The following is an 18,549-nucleotide window of genomic DNA, read 5'->3' as shown; positions in this document are numbered from 1 at the left end:
TTTGCCATAATTAAATACACCACACCTTGAATTATTTTAACTTAATTAAACAGCCCCTCAAGAAAAAGATTGAAAATTTTGAAATTAAATATTCCGATCAATTTTTGTTACATAGAGATCAAACTTCTTGCAATATTATTTTTTCATAACAAGGAAAAAACTTTTTCCTTGGAAAAGCGTTAGGTTTCGTTATTTGTCCCAAACAATTTTTTTTTTAAATCTTACATTGTCAAAACATGAATATTTTCATCATCTAAAACACTTCTGTAATTGGAAGTATGTATATATATAATGAAACAAAATTATTAAGCTTACCTGGAACCAATTGGCAATAAAACTATAAATTCATAAATTTTAATTGAACACATCAACGCTTAACGATACACTTTGCTCCATTTTGTTGTCACCCTGCAGCATGCTACATCACTCTTTCCCTGCAATTCTCTGCGCTGTGAAATCTTCAGCCCACTCGCTGCTCAGGATTGACACAAAGACTTTCCGGCTATATATACGAGCTCAGTTAGTACGCATTACTTTTTCTTTGTTGCTTGAAGAAACCACGTCCCTTGCTTCGTCTTCTTTCTGCGTTGTTTAAAATATGTGAGTGCGTATTTAAAAATATTGTAGAGAAACTTGCTCAGTTATTTTGTGCTACTCAATATGATATCAGTAATCGTCAATTAATAAAGTTATATTGTGCTTATGCAAGGATTTTATAGTTCTTCTAAAATTCACGACATCTATTATGCCATCTGCATTGTGCGTCACATCTATTACCACTTGGATATTGACTGAAAAGTGAAACGTACCATGACTGCGAACCTCTAAACTATATATAGTGATAGATAGATATCTATGTAGATATACAGGGAGGAAAAAATATCTTTATTAGATTACCTCCTATGAAATGGGAAAAAAATTAATTAGTAAAGGTGTAGTATTCAGGAAATCAAAAATTGGAATTTGTAATTTATTAAATGCTACATTAATAAAAAATTTTAAAATAGTATATTTAAACAATTAAAATCGTTGTTGATTCCACAGAAAGATCCTGACTTTTCAAGGATTCTATACAATCACCAGCAATTCATTAGCATCGTGTTTCGTCTTTTTCGATTTTCCGCACAAAATTCCTACTCCAAATTGTAAATTTGCAATCAGTATTATAAAATATATGAATTTAAATCTTAATTTATTTTAAAAATGCGAAGCAAATTCCAAGATGGGATGGTCATTGGTCGTCACCATTCATCGCTTATATGAGCACTTTTTATTGAAAGAATCACAAAAATCTTTTTAGATGGCTTGGTTTATTGAGATTACGGCAAAGCACACTCGGGCTATCTGCGTAAGAGGAGGGATGACTTCGTGGAGGACTTTCTAAGGGAAACTGACTCGTATACATGTTACGCATGGGAAAAACCATGAAAACGCCCATGCAGCCAGGCCATTCGCGGGATTCGAACCTCGGACCGAACTACCGGTGTTCAGCGACTTTACCACTCGGCCGCTGGTGGGCCTTTTTAGATGGAACATATATGTCTGTGTCAGGATATGAACATATATGTTTGTGTCAGGGTATGGAATCAGCGGAAGTTGTAAGTACGAAGGCCGTCTTAGATCTTTCTGATGATCAATGATGATTTAGGGAAACTTGTTTCTGTAACACGCAAAACTGATTTTGAGAAATATGTTTCAAAATTATGGGACATAAATTACTTTCACCAATGAAAGTAGGCCTCGAATATGTTGCTTTAGGGGCCATATAAAAATGGAACAAGAATATTCCAATCTGGAAACACTAAATTACAGTCAAACATCTCAAAGATTGTATCTTTAAACAATCAAAAAACATTTTAAGAGTATTAAAAGCGTTAAAAATATAAAACTTTATAAAAGCTAAAAACACAAGTGACTCTCTACTAAATACGTAACATATTGTGTTAGAATCATTTTCTGTAAATGATAACAAAGCTACAAATGTTCACGAAAAGTACTAGTTGGCTGCATTATAAATGAAATCGCATTTTAATCTGAGATATGTTTATAATCATCCTGTTCAAGAAAGATTTATAGTATAGCCGTGTAATGTAGCTTTAATAGCATTAAAATTAGCTGTGTAATCTTTGTGTAATAGCTTGTTTTACGATGATCTTTTAGGCCTATTTGAGAATATTGAGACTCAATTCGCTCACACGTGTTCTTTTAGTACTGAATACATTTCTACTATAATTCTGTAAATCTGATTTCTGGAATGTTATTAAGTAATTCCTTTAAGATTAATTCCAATTTTTAATTTAATTATTTTAAATTCTAAAGCATATTTCTAACTTACGTAAATCTCAGAATTTTTCACTCGCAGAAAAATCAGAAGTAACTCAAACGATAATAATTTTTTAAAAAAAAATCTTAGAGTTTTTCAAATTTTAAATTACGTTCAAAGAGCCTTTTTTTGATATTTTTGTGTGTTACCTATGTGGGATGGCATCGTTCATTATAATCGGATGACGCGACAAGCTGCGAGAATAAATCTTTTATTTTTCCGATGATAGAAGTCAGACGATTCCGCATTTAAGACGATGACGCGATTAAAAGATGTCTGAATATAAAAAAAGATTCCTTCTCTTCATTTGTAAATAATCTCACCTATTTCCTTCTACATATGTAATTACTTTGTAGTTTGTAGCAACTATTCATGTTTCATTAAATATTCAAGTTTTACATAAATCGGACTACTTTATTAGCCCCTAGACAGCCACCTAAGAAGTAAGTTTACAAACATCATATTCCTAGACAGTAAGTACCGATTCTACACCTATATTTATTAAATATCATGTTCTTCGCACTTAAACCTTAAAATTCAGTTCAAGAGCAATAGCCCAAAATAAATTTAAATTGAGCATATCTTTAGAATTTCCGATATACAGTCTCACGTGCTGGAGATAAAAATGTTTTTCTGTACAACTTTGCCATTACTCGCTTTGAAATCTTTGAGTTTGTTAATCAAAAATTCATTAAAGTTTTACAAAACATGAAATCTATAATAAAACAAATTCCAAATTTCAAATTTGGGCTTTCAGATGCCCATACTCGCAATAGGATTACATCATTAAAAACTGGATAGCTCTATGAAAATTAGATAGCAGAATGCGAGAAAAATACATACATTTATGCAGATTCTTCATTATTTAAGTTCTTCAAATATAATACAGGACGATAATATTTGGTGGCAACAGTTCGAAAAATAAAACGGACATTCAGAGTGATTCGACGCAAAATCGCAAAACGAAAGCAATTCTCCCTCAGGAACAAAGCCCCTTGGACTAATAATAAATTGCATTTTGGCTGAAATAAATTGATTTATAAACAAGTTTGGTTTTCGTATTTATTGAAATGAATGAATAGCAGCTTCGAATGTAAAAATAATTATTTTAAGTATTTTTCGTTATTCTTCTTAATTAGCAGGTAAAAATTAAGAAAATATTTATGATAACACATATTACTTGCTCAAAAGCATCAGCTTGCATTTAAAAAATACCTTGTTTGCTTGTTACTCTGAAAATCTGATTAAAATTCTAGAAGAAAATCTTTTTAATACAACATCGAAAAGATAATTTCTCATTGATTTAAAAAAATGCTTGAGAAATGCAACTGAAATGCAGAAATCAAATTAATAGTTGATAGTCTGCCAAAAATATTTAAGGATGGGGGTGGAAGGGAATTGTTGACTATCTGCCAAAGATGTACAAGGTGGGGAGGCTATGTATCAACTATGCATCCCTTCAGAATCATTAGAACTGCATAGGAAAGCAGTGTTGAGTTCCATGGAAGCATAAAGCATTACTTAATTACGAGGTTAGAGGTTACATAGCAGATGACTTTCTTAATCATTTTCCCCTTAATTTATCTCTCTTTGAGAAAAATATTTCGTTTTGTTAGAAATATTTTCTGTTCATCACATTTTCTCTTTTAGAAACAAATTCATGTATATGTGTCACAAGTAAGCGAAACAGTAATACTGAAAAAATAAAATATCTCAAATTTAATTTTCTGACATGTTTATGTATAACTGATATAATATATCAATTGTATATATATATATATATATATATATTTAAACTCCTAAGTTCGGATAAGGACATTCTAAAAGCAACTTTATTCCTAAAAGATTTCTCAAAGTTATTAATATTTTTTATTATTAATAGCAACAGCAGCAAAATAAACTGCAGGTTTTTATTCGAAGCAAAGCCTCTGAAACACTATGGGCCCATTGAGTTGTTCATGGAGAAGCACTCACATCAAAATATTTGAATTCTCTACTCTAAAGATTAATTTATCGAATGATATCTTACGAAACCTTACTAAAATCTCGGCAAAATGAAGGCAAGATTAAAAAAAGAAAACTGTGAGAGGTTATGGGAGTACTAACACATATTTTTGTTATACTACAGAAGCGTGTGATATGGCTTTCTCGTTATACTGTATCATTTTGTACGTTTTACCTGCGACAAGAAATTTCTATTTTTCTTAATGATAAGTAACACACATATCTATTAAACACCTTCTAAATGAAAATTTGCTGGTAAATGTAGCATATTATGCAACATTTTTGAATGGTAAGGGGTTTGCATATCTCCATACGGGGAACCGATATACACTTTCTATAGTTCGAAAAAACTTAGTTTGAAATGAAAAAACTAAAACCATAAAAAACAAAATTGAATGAAGATGGTGGCAAAGAATGTTTTCTCTTGTTGCAATAATTTTTGATCTACAAATGAATAAATCTCTCTCGAGGCGTGAGGTGCATTTAAAAAAATTATCACCTAGTTTCAGAAATATTTTCAAAATGATTGTATCAATAATTTTACATGGAATTTAAAATCCATTTAATTCCACTGCTCCATCTGAATATACTGCTACAGAAGAAATAAATTTGATCGAGTTGTCTTGTGACGATATGTTCAAAATAAAATTTAGCAGCATGGAATTAACTGAATTTCGGTTATCAGTCAAACAGGAATATTCACGCTTAAGTGCTTATAAAATTTTAATCCCACTTACTTCATTTTATTAAAATAACCCAAAACAGGAACTGAAAGTGGTGTGGTGTGGTGTATTTAATTATGGCAAAGCACACGAGGGCTATCTGCCTAAAGGGAGGGATGCCTTTCGTGGAGGACTTTCTAAGGGAAACTGGCTCGTATACACGTTACACATGGGGAAAACCACGAAAACGCCCATGCAGCCAGCCCGTTCGCGAACTGAAAGTGGATGCGTTCGGTTTAATTCCGCTATTTGTGAAACTGTGTTGAGATCAGCAAGTACATCTATTCCATTAATTATTATAATTAGTCATATTTGCTGAATTACACTTTTGGGGAATCTAAAATGCGTTTCTTTTCTTTCTTTCTTTTTTTTTTTTTTTTTTTTTTTTAAGTCATGCAAAAGTTTTCGGCTGTTTTGTAAAATGCGTATTCGTTTAATCTTGGAAAATCTTGATTCAATAAAGACGCCGGAGTATAAAAAGTTTGAAAATCACATTGTCTACAGAATACTCTCTCATACTCATGGAGTCGTTATTTTATTTCATGCTATTTCTTCACTCCCAAGAATAACTTACTCATGTTGTTAGGTTTTAGTATACCGATTTGTTTTACATTTCCATTTTACGTATAGGACTCTAGTCTGTAAACTATTGCAGAATTTTAACTTTAGTAGATTTAATTTATTAGATTTCATTTTAAATGCATACGTAAGTACTCATTAATGGATATTCGAAAAAATCGGCGGCAATCTGGATTTCTTTAAATATGGATTCCAGATGTATACTTCCAATAATGATATTTTCTAAAATAAACGTGCACAGTTTTAGAGAAAAAGTTTCAAAGCTGCTAATGGTAGGTTCCCGTAAATATAATGCGTAGTATTTTAATTCTTAATAATGTATTATGAATATAACAATTTTATAATAAAAATGTGTTATTTTTTATGTCTCGCGGAAAGTAATTAAAGTAAATCACTACATTGAAGCTCAGCATGTATTTATTTAAATATTTTTTATAACTGATCTCAGTAGGTGTCACAGGCGGATAACAGTATACGTCTTTTACATTAATCAACCCAGTTATCTTATTATTTGCTTTTATTATACTTCAGTCTAATTAAGTATTATAATTAGACTGAAGTATACTTTTCCGCCCTAAGGCATTACACGCCAAGAGAAGGATGCCTTCGTGGAAGACTTTCTAAGGGAAACTGGCTTGTATTAACACGTTAAATACATGGGGAAAACCATGCAGCCAGCCCGTTCGAAGAATTCGAACGTCGTACCGAACTACCAGTGTTCAGGGACTTGGCCGCTGCTGGGGCTATTATTTTGCTTTCACTTCTATTTTCGTCAACTCCACCAGACAGCAAATTAGTTATTGAATATTAACGCGGATTTCTTGAGCTGAAGAGGGCTTTTGGTGGCTAGCTACTTTTTCAGATCTTCTTGCTACTAAATTGCATAATCGGCTTTGTGAAATCCTGAGGCATGAATCAAAACTTGGTAGGCGCCTGTTATATTGTAACATTTTAATTTGACCTTAACCTTCTGTTTCTTTTTTTTTTTTTTTTTTTTTTTTTTTTTTCTATTTTCCTGCAAACTTCAGAGGTTATGTTCTGTTATACCTTTCAAGTTTTGTGTTACTGCCAGGGTGTGATGAGTAAATAAAAGTGTATGTTTTATACCCTCATCTGAGTTTTTAGTTACTGTATTTTAGAAGATACACATATAATTAATACAGATACAAAAATAAAAAACAGATAGATAATTAATGGTCTATCTGTTTTTTTAAGTTCTAGAAGTTAACATTTAAAGTAGCGCAGAACTGTAAAAACGGTCAGAGCTCATTTCTGGGACTAAGCAAAATAAGTTTTAATTCTGATAAGCTATGTCAGTATATTTTATTAAATTGCAAGGCTTATAATATATAATTTCGAAATTTAAGCGTCAGTACGACTAGCGTAAGATTATTTTAAATAAGATATATATTTATTTAAAGGGTTTGTACACTAAAGCTCTCAAATATTGAGATTTTTGCGCAGTTTCATTGTGTAATTAAATACCAATAAAATCGAATATCTTCTTTTTATTTTAGTTACCATCCGAGGACCAGAATTCAATGCCTTTATGCTCCAGGTGCGCAAGATTGGATCCGATGAACGTCGGGGCTTTGATCAACCTGTTCGTGTTGGAGAATTCGTAAGTTGGCCGCCTTCCTTACAACCAGTGATGTGCGACAAAAACCAGCCGACAGCTATCACCAACAAAAATTATTCCCCAAAATCCGGTATCACTATAAAGTGGAAAGCTCCCAACGAAGATGTTGGAGATATCCATGTTGTGTAAGTAAAATTGTCTTCTTAAATTACATTAACAGATCTTTAAAGCAAAGTGAACTTAAATAAGTAAAAGACACGTAGTTTAATTAGATAGTTAAAAACTGATTATTATTAAAAGAAGCACTGTACTATATTAACAGCTTTTTCATTAGAATGTACAATTTTGCTTCAATGCAGACACATTTTCATGTGGAAGGGTCATTCAATAAAAAAAGAAAATTTTTTTAAAGAAAGAATCCATTACGATAATGAAATATAGCACTCATTTATTTTTTAATATAATGCCCCTCAAGTTCTGTGCTTTTAAGCCAGCAGTGGACAAGCTTCTCAGTTCCATGTGAGAAGAATTCTTTGGGGCAGCTGCGTAACCAGTTAGGCACTGCTGCCTGGACTTCTTCATCATCAACGAATCATGAGCCAGTAAGAGCTTCTTTCATTGGTTTACAAATGTGATAATCTGAAGGTACCAGATCCAGGGAATAGGGGGGGCAAGCAGAACTTCAGGTCTTTGATGGTATGACTCCATCAGTATGTCGCCTCGCGTTGACGTGCAGTAACAGGACGCCACTGGAACCAGTTCACGGCGCTTCTACAAAATTGCTGGTTCACGCCTAAGGTTTGCGTACGACGTACTGTTTAATTTTAATCTCTTGGCATGTAATGTTCAAGAACTGCCCCCTTAGGATCCCAAATCAAAGTCAAGATAAACTTATCAGCACTTCTTTCAGTTCGCGCCTTCTTGGGTTTTGGAGATGAAGAACGTCACCACTTCACTGAAGCCCGTTTTCGTTAAAGTTCTTAAAAATGCACCCAACTTTTATCGCCTATTACAATGCAGGAGAAAAATTGTCTTCCCTTCAGCTTCGTACTGTCGCGAAAAGTCCCTGCACACATCCATGATCCTTTCTTTCATTTCTGATGTCAAATGTTTTGGAACCCACCTCGTATATACCTTCTTGAACATCTGTACGTCACCAACAATATGATGGGCTGATTCGACATTAATGTTCATCTTTGATGCAATATCACTTACCGTAATACACCTGTTTTATCTTATCAACTCTAGCAATGTTCTCCGTGACTCATCAACTCTCGCATTGACTTCACTGCATAGACAAAGCATCCTGGGCATGGCGAGTCTTCATCACTTGTTACACCCCGTTTGAATTTATCTGCCCTATTCGTACACTTGTGATCGACTCAAACAACTTTCACCGTACTACACTTCCATCCGACGGTGAATTTCAACTGGTTTCAACCCTTCAGCTAACAAAATTCTAATGACACTCCTCTACGTGCAAGGGTGCCACGATCTTGTTTCACAGAATCCGAGCATCCCGTTCACGATACAGGCATGACAAGCTCGTCTGATAATAGTTCTAGAACACCACCAAAAAAATAACAAAAAAGTACAAACTTTGCCGAAGCTTTGTATTTTTTATACAACTTTTCCTGTTATTTATTGAATTGACTACTTTATTATAATAATAAGCTGCAGTATGTTAATGCACTTTACAAATGTCTCCGTTTATTCGATATGTAAACTTAATAATTCAGCGCAGTTTTACTCCATTAAGAAAAATCTTCCATGAAGAGTCCTCCATGCAGAAGGAAAGATGTTTTCGGAAAAAAACTGTAAACTTAAAAGTGAGTTCATCTAATTCCTTCTTAAAAGTAGTTCTTTCTAATTGCAGAAAACCGTCATATGATTTGCTATATTAATTAATTAAGTAACTAAATTAGGATTTTACAATTGCGATAAGAGTCCTCTATCTCCTGTATCAAACATGAGATATAAAATTTTTGAAATTTTGAAATAGTCCTTGTTAGAAATTATGGTGACGCGATAACAAAAGCCACTGAATATAGGAAATAATCTATATGCCTTTCTAATACCTCGAAGACGTATTAATGTTTTCAATTTTGTAGACGAAAAATATCATAGCAAGTTGGTGTCAATAATCTACCGTGTATGTTATCCTTTTCTTTTATTTTAAGCCGTGATATTAGGAAAATGCATTGTGCATCAGCGTAAAAAAATTATTCATTTAAAAAATCATTTTATCTGTATTCTTCAATAACATTTTACAACAAGTGCTATTTTATACCATGAATCTAACTGATAAAGTTCATTACTTTATACCCTAAAATATATCCATTGCAAAATTTCTAACTCTTCTTCTGTATCTTACTGTCTCAAATAAAATCAAATGATAATGATTACCTTGACCAAAGAATCAGAACTTTCTCACCATTTTTCCTTCATACATTTCAAGGCGAAGATTCAGATTATCTCCCATTTTACTATTTTTTTAAGAACTTCACAAAAGATCCCATTTAAATGCACTAAAGAGCAATTTTAATATGGAATATAAATTTTTCTATAAGAACAGCGTTTCTATACCAATCGCGTTAAAAAAAGTAATCAAGCTCTAAATATGATTCGAAAGTGACAAGGAAAAAAACTCCATCGAGTTAAACTAAATGTACTGGAATTTAATTATTTTGTAAACGACCATTATTTAACGAAGGAGACAATAAAATTACAGGCAAAAAGGCGTCGCGACTAAAAGTTTAAGAAGCCCTTCAATAGAGCATTCCTTTTTTTTTTTTTTCCGGAATACGATAACTATTTCTTATTTTCAAAGTTATTTCAGTCAGCCACATCAAAAAACCCAAAAAAATAATTTACCTCTTTGGCTGTGAAAACTAATAATTGCATGATTTGATTTTTTAGATTTTTTTTTATGTCGGAGATAGTTAATAGCGTTCCTTAGCACACATCAGATCAGTTTGTATACAGAATTTCTTATTTGAACATTGGCGAAATTTTGGAGATTTTTTTACTAACATTTTATCTTGCAAGCCCGCCAGCGACCGAGCGGTAAAGTTGCTGAGCACTGGTAGCTCGGTCCGAGGTTCGAATACCGCGAACGGGCTGGCTGCATAGGTGTTTTCGTGGTTTTTCCCATGTGTAACGTGTATGCGAGCCAGTTTCCCTTAGAAAGTCCTCCATGAAGGCATCCCTCCCATTAGGCAGATAGCCGTAGAGGCTTTGCCGTAATTAAATAGCCTAACCTAACCTAACCTATTTATCTTGCATTCATAAATATCACAATAATATTGATAAATACCATAAAAAATGATAATATATCAAAATCATGAATTATTAAATTTTAGAAATAACATTAAAACAAAACATTTTTATTTTCTCCCGGCATAATTTAAAGTAACATTACTTTCCATTTGGGTGATTAAAGAATATTTTGATTCTCAAAAATAAACAAGATAATAAATACTATTCTTATTATAGCATTTATTATCTTGTTTATTTTTGAATGTTTTTTCTAATCAGTCCAAAAGATTTCTTAGAAAAATTAAAAATGCTTCCCTTATTATTTAAAAATTAATTTCATTTGTATTCTTTTATACCTTTTCACGATAAGAGATTTTCCCCCATGAATAAGAGGCATTTTTAAATATTAAATAAAATATAATATTAAATAAATAAACAAGCAAAATATAAAGGCAAACAAGTTTTTAAACGTCACCAAAATGTAAAAATGAAAATGGTAGACGATAATTTTATTTATGAAATTTTACGAAAATGTTTCTGTGTACGATCACTTTTGTGGCTTTTGTGTCCTGTGCCTTCTGACGTTTGCTATTTTAGAAAAGAAAATAAGTCAGTATTAAAAATTTAAAAGTCTGACTTTATTCAAAATCATATGGAGATGATATGAAAAAAACGTTTAGCTTTATATTTGAATTCAGTTCCGGGTCACAGCGCTTTTTCTGCAAACTCTTAAAGTGTGCGAATACTTACAGGAGCCCACTGCATCTGTTTCAGTGCACAATACGTACCTCAATGCCTAGCCTAAATTCTAAAGCGTTTCCTCTAAAATTTTGTTGCTCAGTGCTTCATTAAATTCCAAAACTTCTGCCACACTGGCTCTGGCGCCGGCCTTGACATATCATTTCATATTTAATCTTAATACACATATTATTAAAGAAATAAAATCAACAGTTTCTTCAATAAATTATAAGTGACAATCTAAGTACAAGTAGTTATTTAGAATAATAGAAATGTTTAATTACATCTGAAAATTCAATTCTAAAATAAAAAGAAAATTCATTAAAAAAGAAGTTGGTTTTTAAAGAGAGAGAAAATTATTTTTCAAAGTTACATTGTGGAAATATTAACAAATTGTGAGATAAAGCAGAGATTATTGGGAACATTGAATTGTTTACTGAAACAAGTGAAGACGTATAAAACTTTTGTTGCTTCTTGTTTCTACAAAACAAAAATGTTTTGTAGCTTTTAATGTATAGTTACACTAATATTACTTTTGAATCAATATCATAAATTACAACTGCTATAAAGTATTCTTAGTGCTTTTTAAATGGGTATTCTTTTAGAAATAAAAAAATGTAACCATTCTAACATTTTTTTATTTAGTTAAAATGTAAAAAAATGTAAATCTATTATAACGAATTGTAACTAACTGCTTATCCTCAAAAGTTATCTCTACATAGTGTTAAGGTGAGTTATCGCCTTTCCTTGTATGCAAGATACAACTTCAAAATGTAAAAATTAACAAAACATTTAATCCTTTCAGCTAATGACACTTGATACAAAAGAACCTATCATCTCTGGTGCTTCCGCGACTTATTGGAGCTTTATATAAAATATTATGTTATTAATATTATGTTATTAATATTATGTTATTAAATATTTTGTTATTAAATTATAATATGTATTAATTGAGTTACAACACTAGCAAATCTACACGAAACTACGTCACTAACTTTCAACACTTAAGCAACCGTACCAAAAACAGACGTTCACTGCTGTTCTGATCAGCGACTGTCATTTTCTGCAAGCAAGTAACTGCGGTTGCAACAGCCAGTCTTCTGTTATGAGTCATGCTAATTATTATTTTACTTAATTTAACGTAATGCCAGTTGATATAAAATTTAAATATCCTTCTGAGCTGTGCGAGTATGTGATGAAATGAGGCATAAAAGAAAGAATCAATATAAAGCTAACTGATAGTAAAATGTAAATAAAAACCCACTAATCTTCTTTAAAATATATGGGACTATTGTAAGTGTAAAATGTAAATGTTTCAAGAAATTTTGTAATTTAATACTAATTACTTGAAAGAATTTATGAAGTTAAATTTTATATTTGAATTTGTTTTATAATTAAGTTAAATATTATGTTAAGTTTAGTAATAACGTATCGAACTTACATGTTTATTTTATTTTTACAAATTACAGAAGTGAAGTACTGATGTAGACAGTTGCTTTAGTTCATTCAGTTCCGATTTGCTTGATAGGTCCTTAATTTTTTTTATTGATGATTCTTAAAAGTCCTTAATTTTTATGTGCAGATGTGTGTACGAACCCTATTTTAAGGTTATTGGTTACCAGAGAAAACATCGCGGATGTAAACGTCGCAGAGAAAACTGAGCAAAAGTAAAATATCTTTTCCCTAAAGACAGTGGTCGGAAAGAAAAAGAGAGAAAAAATATTGTAGCTTTTAAGAAATTATCGAGATAGAAAATAAAGCGACTACAAAACTTTGCAGTTTTAAACCATCTTCCTGCAAAATCATCGATTATCAAACATCGATAAAATATTCTTCAGCGGCGCATTAAATAGAAACTGAATATATTTCTAACTATCTGAATTTGAAAAAATCTCCAACTTGAATAATCAAAGTATTTTTGCATATTTTCATTGGGCACTTGGAATGCATTTTATTAAATAAATTCTGCGTAAATGGGATTGAATAAAAGCAAAACGGGTTTCTTGTGGGCATTTTTGCTATTAATTTAAGCACATAAAAGAAAAATATACGTATGATGGACAAATGCAAGGAATTGCAAAACGATTACATGACTAGGTATCGCTCGAACCATTGTTCGAAAGTCCGTGGCTCCAGTTTAAGAAATGAGTTAAATAAGATAGGCTTTCAGACTACGACACTTTTTAGTCACTTGACACCTTCTAGCCAAATGTAGTTTTTGCTGAAATTTTTATTAAAAGAATATTTTTAAATCTCTTTTAGTAAAATAATGGTTAGAGTCAATAACACAATTAGTAAAATAATTTCAATTGCTTAAATTTTTACTCAGTTTATCTGTAAAAAGCCTTCTAATTAGTTTGGTATGTTAAACCTAATGTATACTAATCTTACACGCCTGTTTAACTTTCCTAGTTCGCAGACGATTTTATTGTCCCACTATTAACTTAGAATTCAAGAATACGACTTACATAACTGCTACAATAAAAATGAATTTGGAAGTTTGTTTGCTTTACTAGCTCATCGTTTACAAATTATTTATGTTTGATAAGTTTACTAAAATTAATAAAACATTAAACACCGCTTCTTGTCTGTTGCATAGCAAAGTGAGTATATGCAGAAATCAAACCATAAATAAGTGCCTAGTAGTATGGCTCTTAAATAAGAGCGTAAATAGTGTAATTAATATTAAAAGCACAAATCATCGAAACTAGCACATACTGTTACGAAATGTACAGGCGCGGAAAAATGGCTTCCCCGTAAAGCAGTTTTAGGGTTGCCATAAAATGGAAAAGGAAGGTAAAGTTGCCATATTTGGCGAGAAATCGCCGATTTGGCGACAAATTGGCGATATACTTGGGCGGATGGAGAACCTTCTCGAACGAGTTCTTACCGGTTTAGCCCAGAATGTTCTCGAACACAAGCCGAAAGCTATATAAACCCTGCTGGTCCGCAGTCAGTTAGTGCATTTTTTTTTTTTTTTTTTTTTTAGGGCGCAGCCCGGTCCCCCTTGCAAAACAAAGTTTGCCCTATGATCATATGCGGGCTACGCCAGTACAAAAATCACCACACAACTATACAAATACACGAATCACACAATGCCAATGGCTTCTTTAATAATCTTCATAATTTTATGCGCTATTCCTCTTGCCCTAAGTAAACCAGTTTTCATAAAATCTATGTTCGCTCCATCAATGCATTTGGTTAACTTACATTCTGTAATAAAGTGGACATTGTCTCCTACTTTTGTACATACTTTACATAAATCATTATCTTGAACATGGAATTTTTTCAGATAAAAGGGAAATCTCCCATGACCTGTAGTTAACTGATTCAAGTCAATGTCATTGTCAATATTCATATTTTCAGTTAGTGTGTCTCAGAGAGTGTGCCTCGTCTAGCGAACCGTGCGGAGTCGATCGAGTTGATAGCCGGGCAACGAGTGCCGAGTGGGTCGTCGAGTGCACCAAAGGAGTCTCTTAGTGTATCGCGGTTAGTGCATCGTCGAGAGAGCGTGCTGAGCTCCGGAAACGACTGAATTGAAGAGTCGGGGCTGTGCTCGTGTGTCGTCGAGTGCATCGCGAGTTGTAGCGTGGAGAGTCTCGAGAGTACGTTGAGTCCCCAAGAGCGACCAAACAGAGTCGGAAGCTGTACTCTGGTGCTTTGCAGTGAAGCTATCTCCACCGTCATTGCCTGACAGAGTGAAGGCTGTGTCGCTGATTGTTCCAGCGTGTTTATAGTAGATTTTCGACGACTGTAAAAGTGATTTTGGAGCTGTCCTGATTAATATTGGCTGAATAAAGTGTGTTTCGATACTTCATCAAGTGTCGTCGCTATTCGCTCCAAATCCACACGAACTCCGTACGAACGTGAAGGAAGAAAATAACGTAACAACTGGTGTCAGAAGAATCAGAAGAAAAACGCAACAATACTATAGCGCGTCAGGAGGAATATGAGAGTCACGGCGCCAGTGGACGAGTTGCTGTCTCTTTGTTAACGCTTTCGCTCGCTATTTAAACACCTTGTAATTTGCATTTTTGGTGCATTTGACAAAAAGGGATAAATAAAGGACAGATTTAACACAAAGCATTATATGTTAAATACGATACACCTTACAGAGTGAGTTGTTCCTTACATCCCTTTTTAATGTCCTTGTTTAAAAATATCTATGTGGACACTACATGACCTCCTTGTACCTTCTTATTAAATCATGCACATTTTTTGTTGCATTTCGCTTAAACTTATTTTCCCGAATTACATTAGAGATATATTTCTAATTCAACGAATTCAATTCTCACTTCACGGCAAGGAAAAAATGCATACAAATTCAAAACAACTTCATTAAAAATTGTGAAATATAGAAAATTCTAAAACACTAAATACAGTTCAAAAACAATTTTCACAATTAAAGTTAGAGTTTAAACTACACTGGTGTGCAAAAATTAAGGACGAAGTCGAAAAATTAGCATATCAGCTGAACGAAGAGGCAGAGCGGACAGAAAGACCAACCAGGAGATTAAGTAAGGTGATGTACGGTAACACATGCGCACATATGCAGGTAGACGTAATGGGGGAGTGTCTGAGTAGTATAAAGCATGTTGTCGGTGTAAGATCAGTATTTCTGGCAAAGAGATTGCACGTCGTACAGCAGTTAAAATCACACCGAGTTGCTGCCTCAGCGAGAAATGGCGAATAATCAGTCTGTTAGACGACATCTGGATGCTTTTACCTGAGGTCGAATCATTGGGAAGTTGGAGGAAGGCCGCAGTGTGACAAGTGGGGCTGCAGAGCATCGTTTCACGACTTTGGAGACAATTTCAAACTACAGGAACAGCTATCCGGGGGCTTAGTAGTGGTCGTCCACGAGGAACCACACCCGCAGATGACCGGTATATTGCCTTACAGGCCAGAAGAAACAGGCGGCAGACAGCGGGAGAAATCGCTAGACACACGACACAGGCGACTGGACGACCGATATCGCGTTTTACCGTGGCCAGAAGACTGCACGGTGGTGGTCTGTTTGCACGACGCCCTGTACGGTGTGTACCTCTAACGCCTGCTCATCGGAGAAGGCGTTCTCTGTGGTGCCAGGAACACCGGAATTGGAGAGACAATGAATGGGGACGAGTACTCTTTACAGATGAGAGCAGATTCAGTCTGATTAGCAATTCTCATCGCATACTTATCTGGAGAGAGCGGGGAAGCCGCTCCCTCGAACATCATTGAAAGGGACAGGTATGGAGGTGGCGGTTTCTCGTTTGGGGAGGCATCATGCTTGGTAGTCGTACAGACCTTCACATCTTCGACACAGGTTCAGTCAACGGGACCCGTTATTGTAACGAGATTCTTCTTCCATAGGTGCGTCTTTTTAGAGGCGCTATGGGTCCGCAGTTCCTTTTCATGAACGACAATGCACCATGTCATCGCACAGTAGCTGCCGAACAGCTCTTAGAGAGTAAGGATATTGAACGTATGGATTGGCCGGCACGATCTCCGGATCTCAATCCCATCGAGCATGTATGGAATTTTCTAGGCAGACGCTTAGCAGCTCGTACCTCACCACCAGTAACGATTCCGGAGCTTCGATTGGCGCTGCAAGACGAATGGGCAGCAATGCCTCAACAACTCATTGACACCCTCATTCTCAGCATGGGCAGACGCTGTGAAACCTGCCTAGCAGTCAGGGAAGATCATATCCCTTATTAAAGACCGGATGTTTCTTGCTGGACACCCATCACAGGGATGTTTCGGCCTTCAATCGCATTGCGCTCCATGCTACTTTTTCAATAAAGCTTCTTTTTATTCCTCTGATTTCTCTTTTAGTAAGTGTTGCTTACATTACTCATGTCCTTACCTATTGGGGATCTTACGGTATTAAATGTGTTGATTTGGAAAGCTTTTGTACAAAGTTATATTGAAAAAAACCGTCTCGTCCTTAATTTTTGCACACCAGTGTAATTAAAATTAGGCAGAAAGACAGACGTTCGGTGCACAAAACTTTTGGCCCCATTGGGCAAAAAGATACTGAAGTTGGTGGCGAAAATAACTTAATTCACTATGCTATTATGTTTCAAATATAAACAAATGGCAGCGTCGGTTAGGCTTAGTGGAACTTAAGCAACTTTTAAATTGTGTATAATTCTACAACTATTGCACGCAGATTAACTACAGGCACATAAACCGTACCCGGAATATAAGAACAATATATAATTCAATCACTTTTAAAGCAAAAAATGCGCAATTTCCCAACATATAAGAATAAAAATCTTAGCTCACCGAGCTGGGTAACAGAGCGGTTATATATATATATATATATGTATAATATATATACATATATTTATATACTTTTGGTGCTACTTATGGCAACCAAAAAGGGAGGCGCACATCTACATGTTATAGCAGTTCCATTTACAAAATTTCAATGTTCTGAGGCTACTCGTTTTTGAGTTAAGGAAGATACATACGTACGTAGGTACGTACGCACGTGTGTTCAAACATCACGAAAAATTCTCTCCTAAATCCATTTTAAATTCATTTCACAATCTGTTTTGGAAAAAAAGGGTTCTTTATTCTGTCCGTACCTACAGATGTAACTCAAAATCATCGTTCAAATGGAATCGAGAATGGTCAAAGCGGATATTTTCGTTGAAATATGATACCCGAAATTTTTCTTGATTACAATACTTCCTTTCCTGTACAAGGAAGTAAAAATACGGTTATACAGTAGTGAAAATCCATGTCAGTAGAAAAAGTTTGTTAAAATAATGACATTAAGTATATTTACTCGAGAAAAAGACATGACAATTAATTCACATTTGGATTTTAACATTTGCTTCCGAATATGTCCGATTCCGGAATTATGTGTATATTGAGAATACGGCAAAGCACACGAGGGCTATCGATTCCGGAATTATATGAATAACTCTCTTTAATACAATTTGAGCAAGATCAAAAATTAAACGTCGAAAACTTTCATTAATGATATCTCAAGTAAGTTTGAACGTATACGGGGGGAGGGATTTTTTTCTGATTTATTCAGTTAAGAATAAAATTCCTGCAGAGTCCACATAATTTTATCAAAAGTTGTCACACAACTAAAGTTGCTGTAGTATGAAAAGTATGTAGTATGATATTTGATTCATTTCTTGTACTGTAGCAAAAGTACTTTCCCCAATCCTTCCATAGATATTTACGCAATACGTTTTAAACATCCTGTACATTTTCATTTGCTTATGATTTTTTTCTGTGATCGAGCTCCTTCAAACGCTAAGAAAATTGAAGGGCTACCATTATTAAAGAACCGTAAATTTTTACTTTCTCCATCATTTACTTTCCAGCAAAGATTCTTT

The 18,549-nt window shown here is 33.9% G+C and overlaps 1 protein-coding gene across 1 annotated transcript in view; it reads left to right on the top strand.

Moving 5' to 3' along the window:
• Positions 1–18,549, top strand: part of LOC118196333 (uncharacterized) — a 168,303-nt gene that overhangs the window by 112,473 nt on the left and 37,281 nt on the right. Inside the window, exon 2 of the mRNA XM_035367766.2 lies at positions 7,146–7,392. Within this exon, the coding sequence (XP_035223657.1) occupies positions 7,146–7,392 (247 nt within the window). The remainder of the gene's footprint in view (positions 1–7,145; positions 7,393–18,549) is intronic.

This window comes from Stegodyphus dumicola, chromosome 5, assembly GCF_044657685.1.
Source record: "Stegodyphus dumicola isolate Sdum_Otavi_A_Nest chromosome 5, ASM4465768v1".
NCBI classification, from domain to species: Eukaryota; Metazoa; Arthropoda; class Arachnida; order Araneae; family Eresidae; genus Stegodyphus; species Stegodyphus dumicola.
The sequence above is the reverse complement of the archived record's forward strand: the minus strand, read 5'-3'. Positions and strand labels throughout refer to the sequence as shown.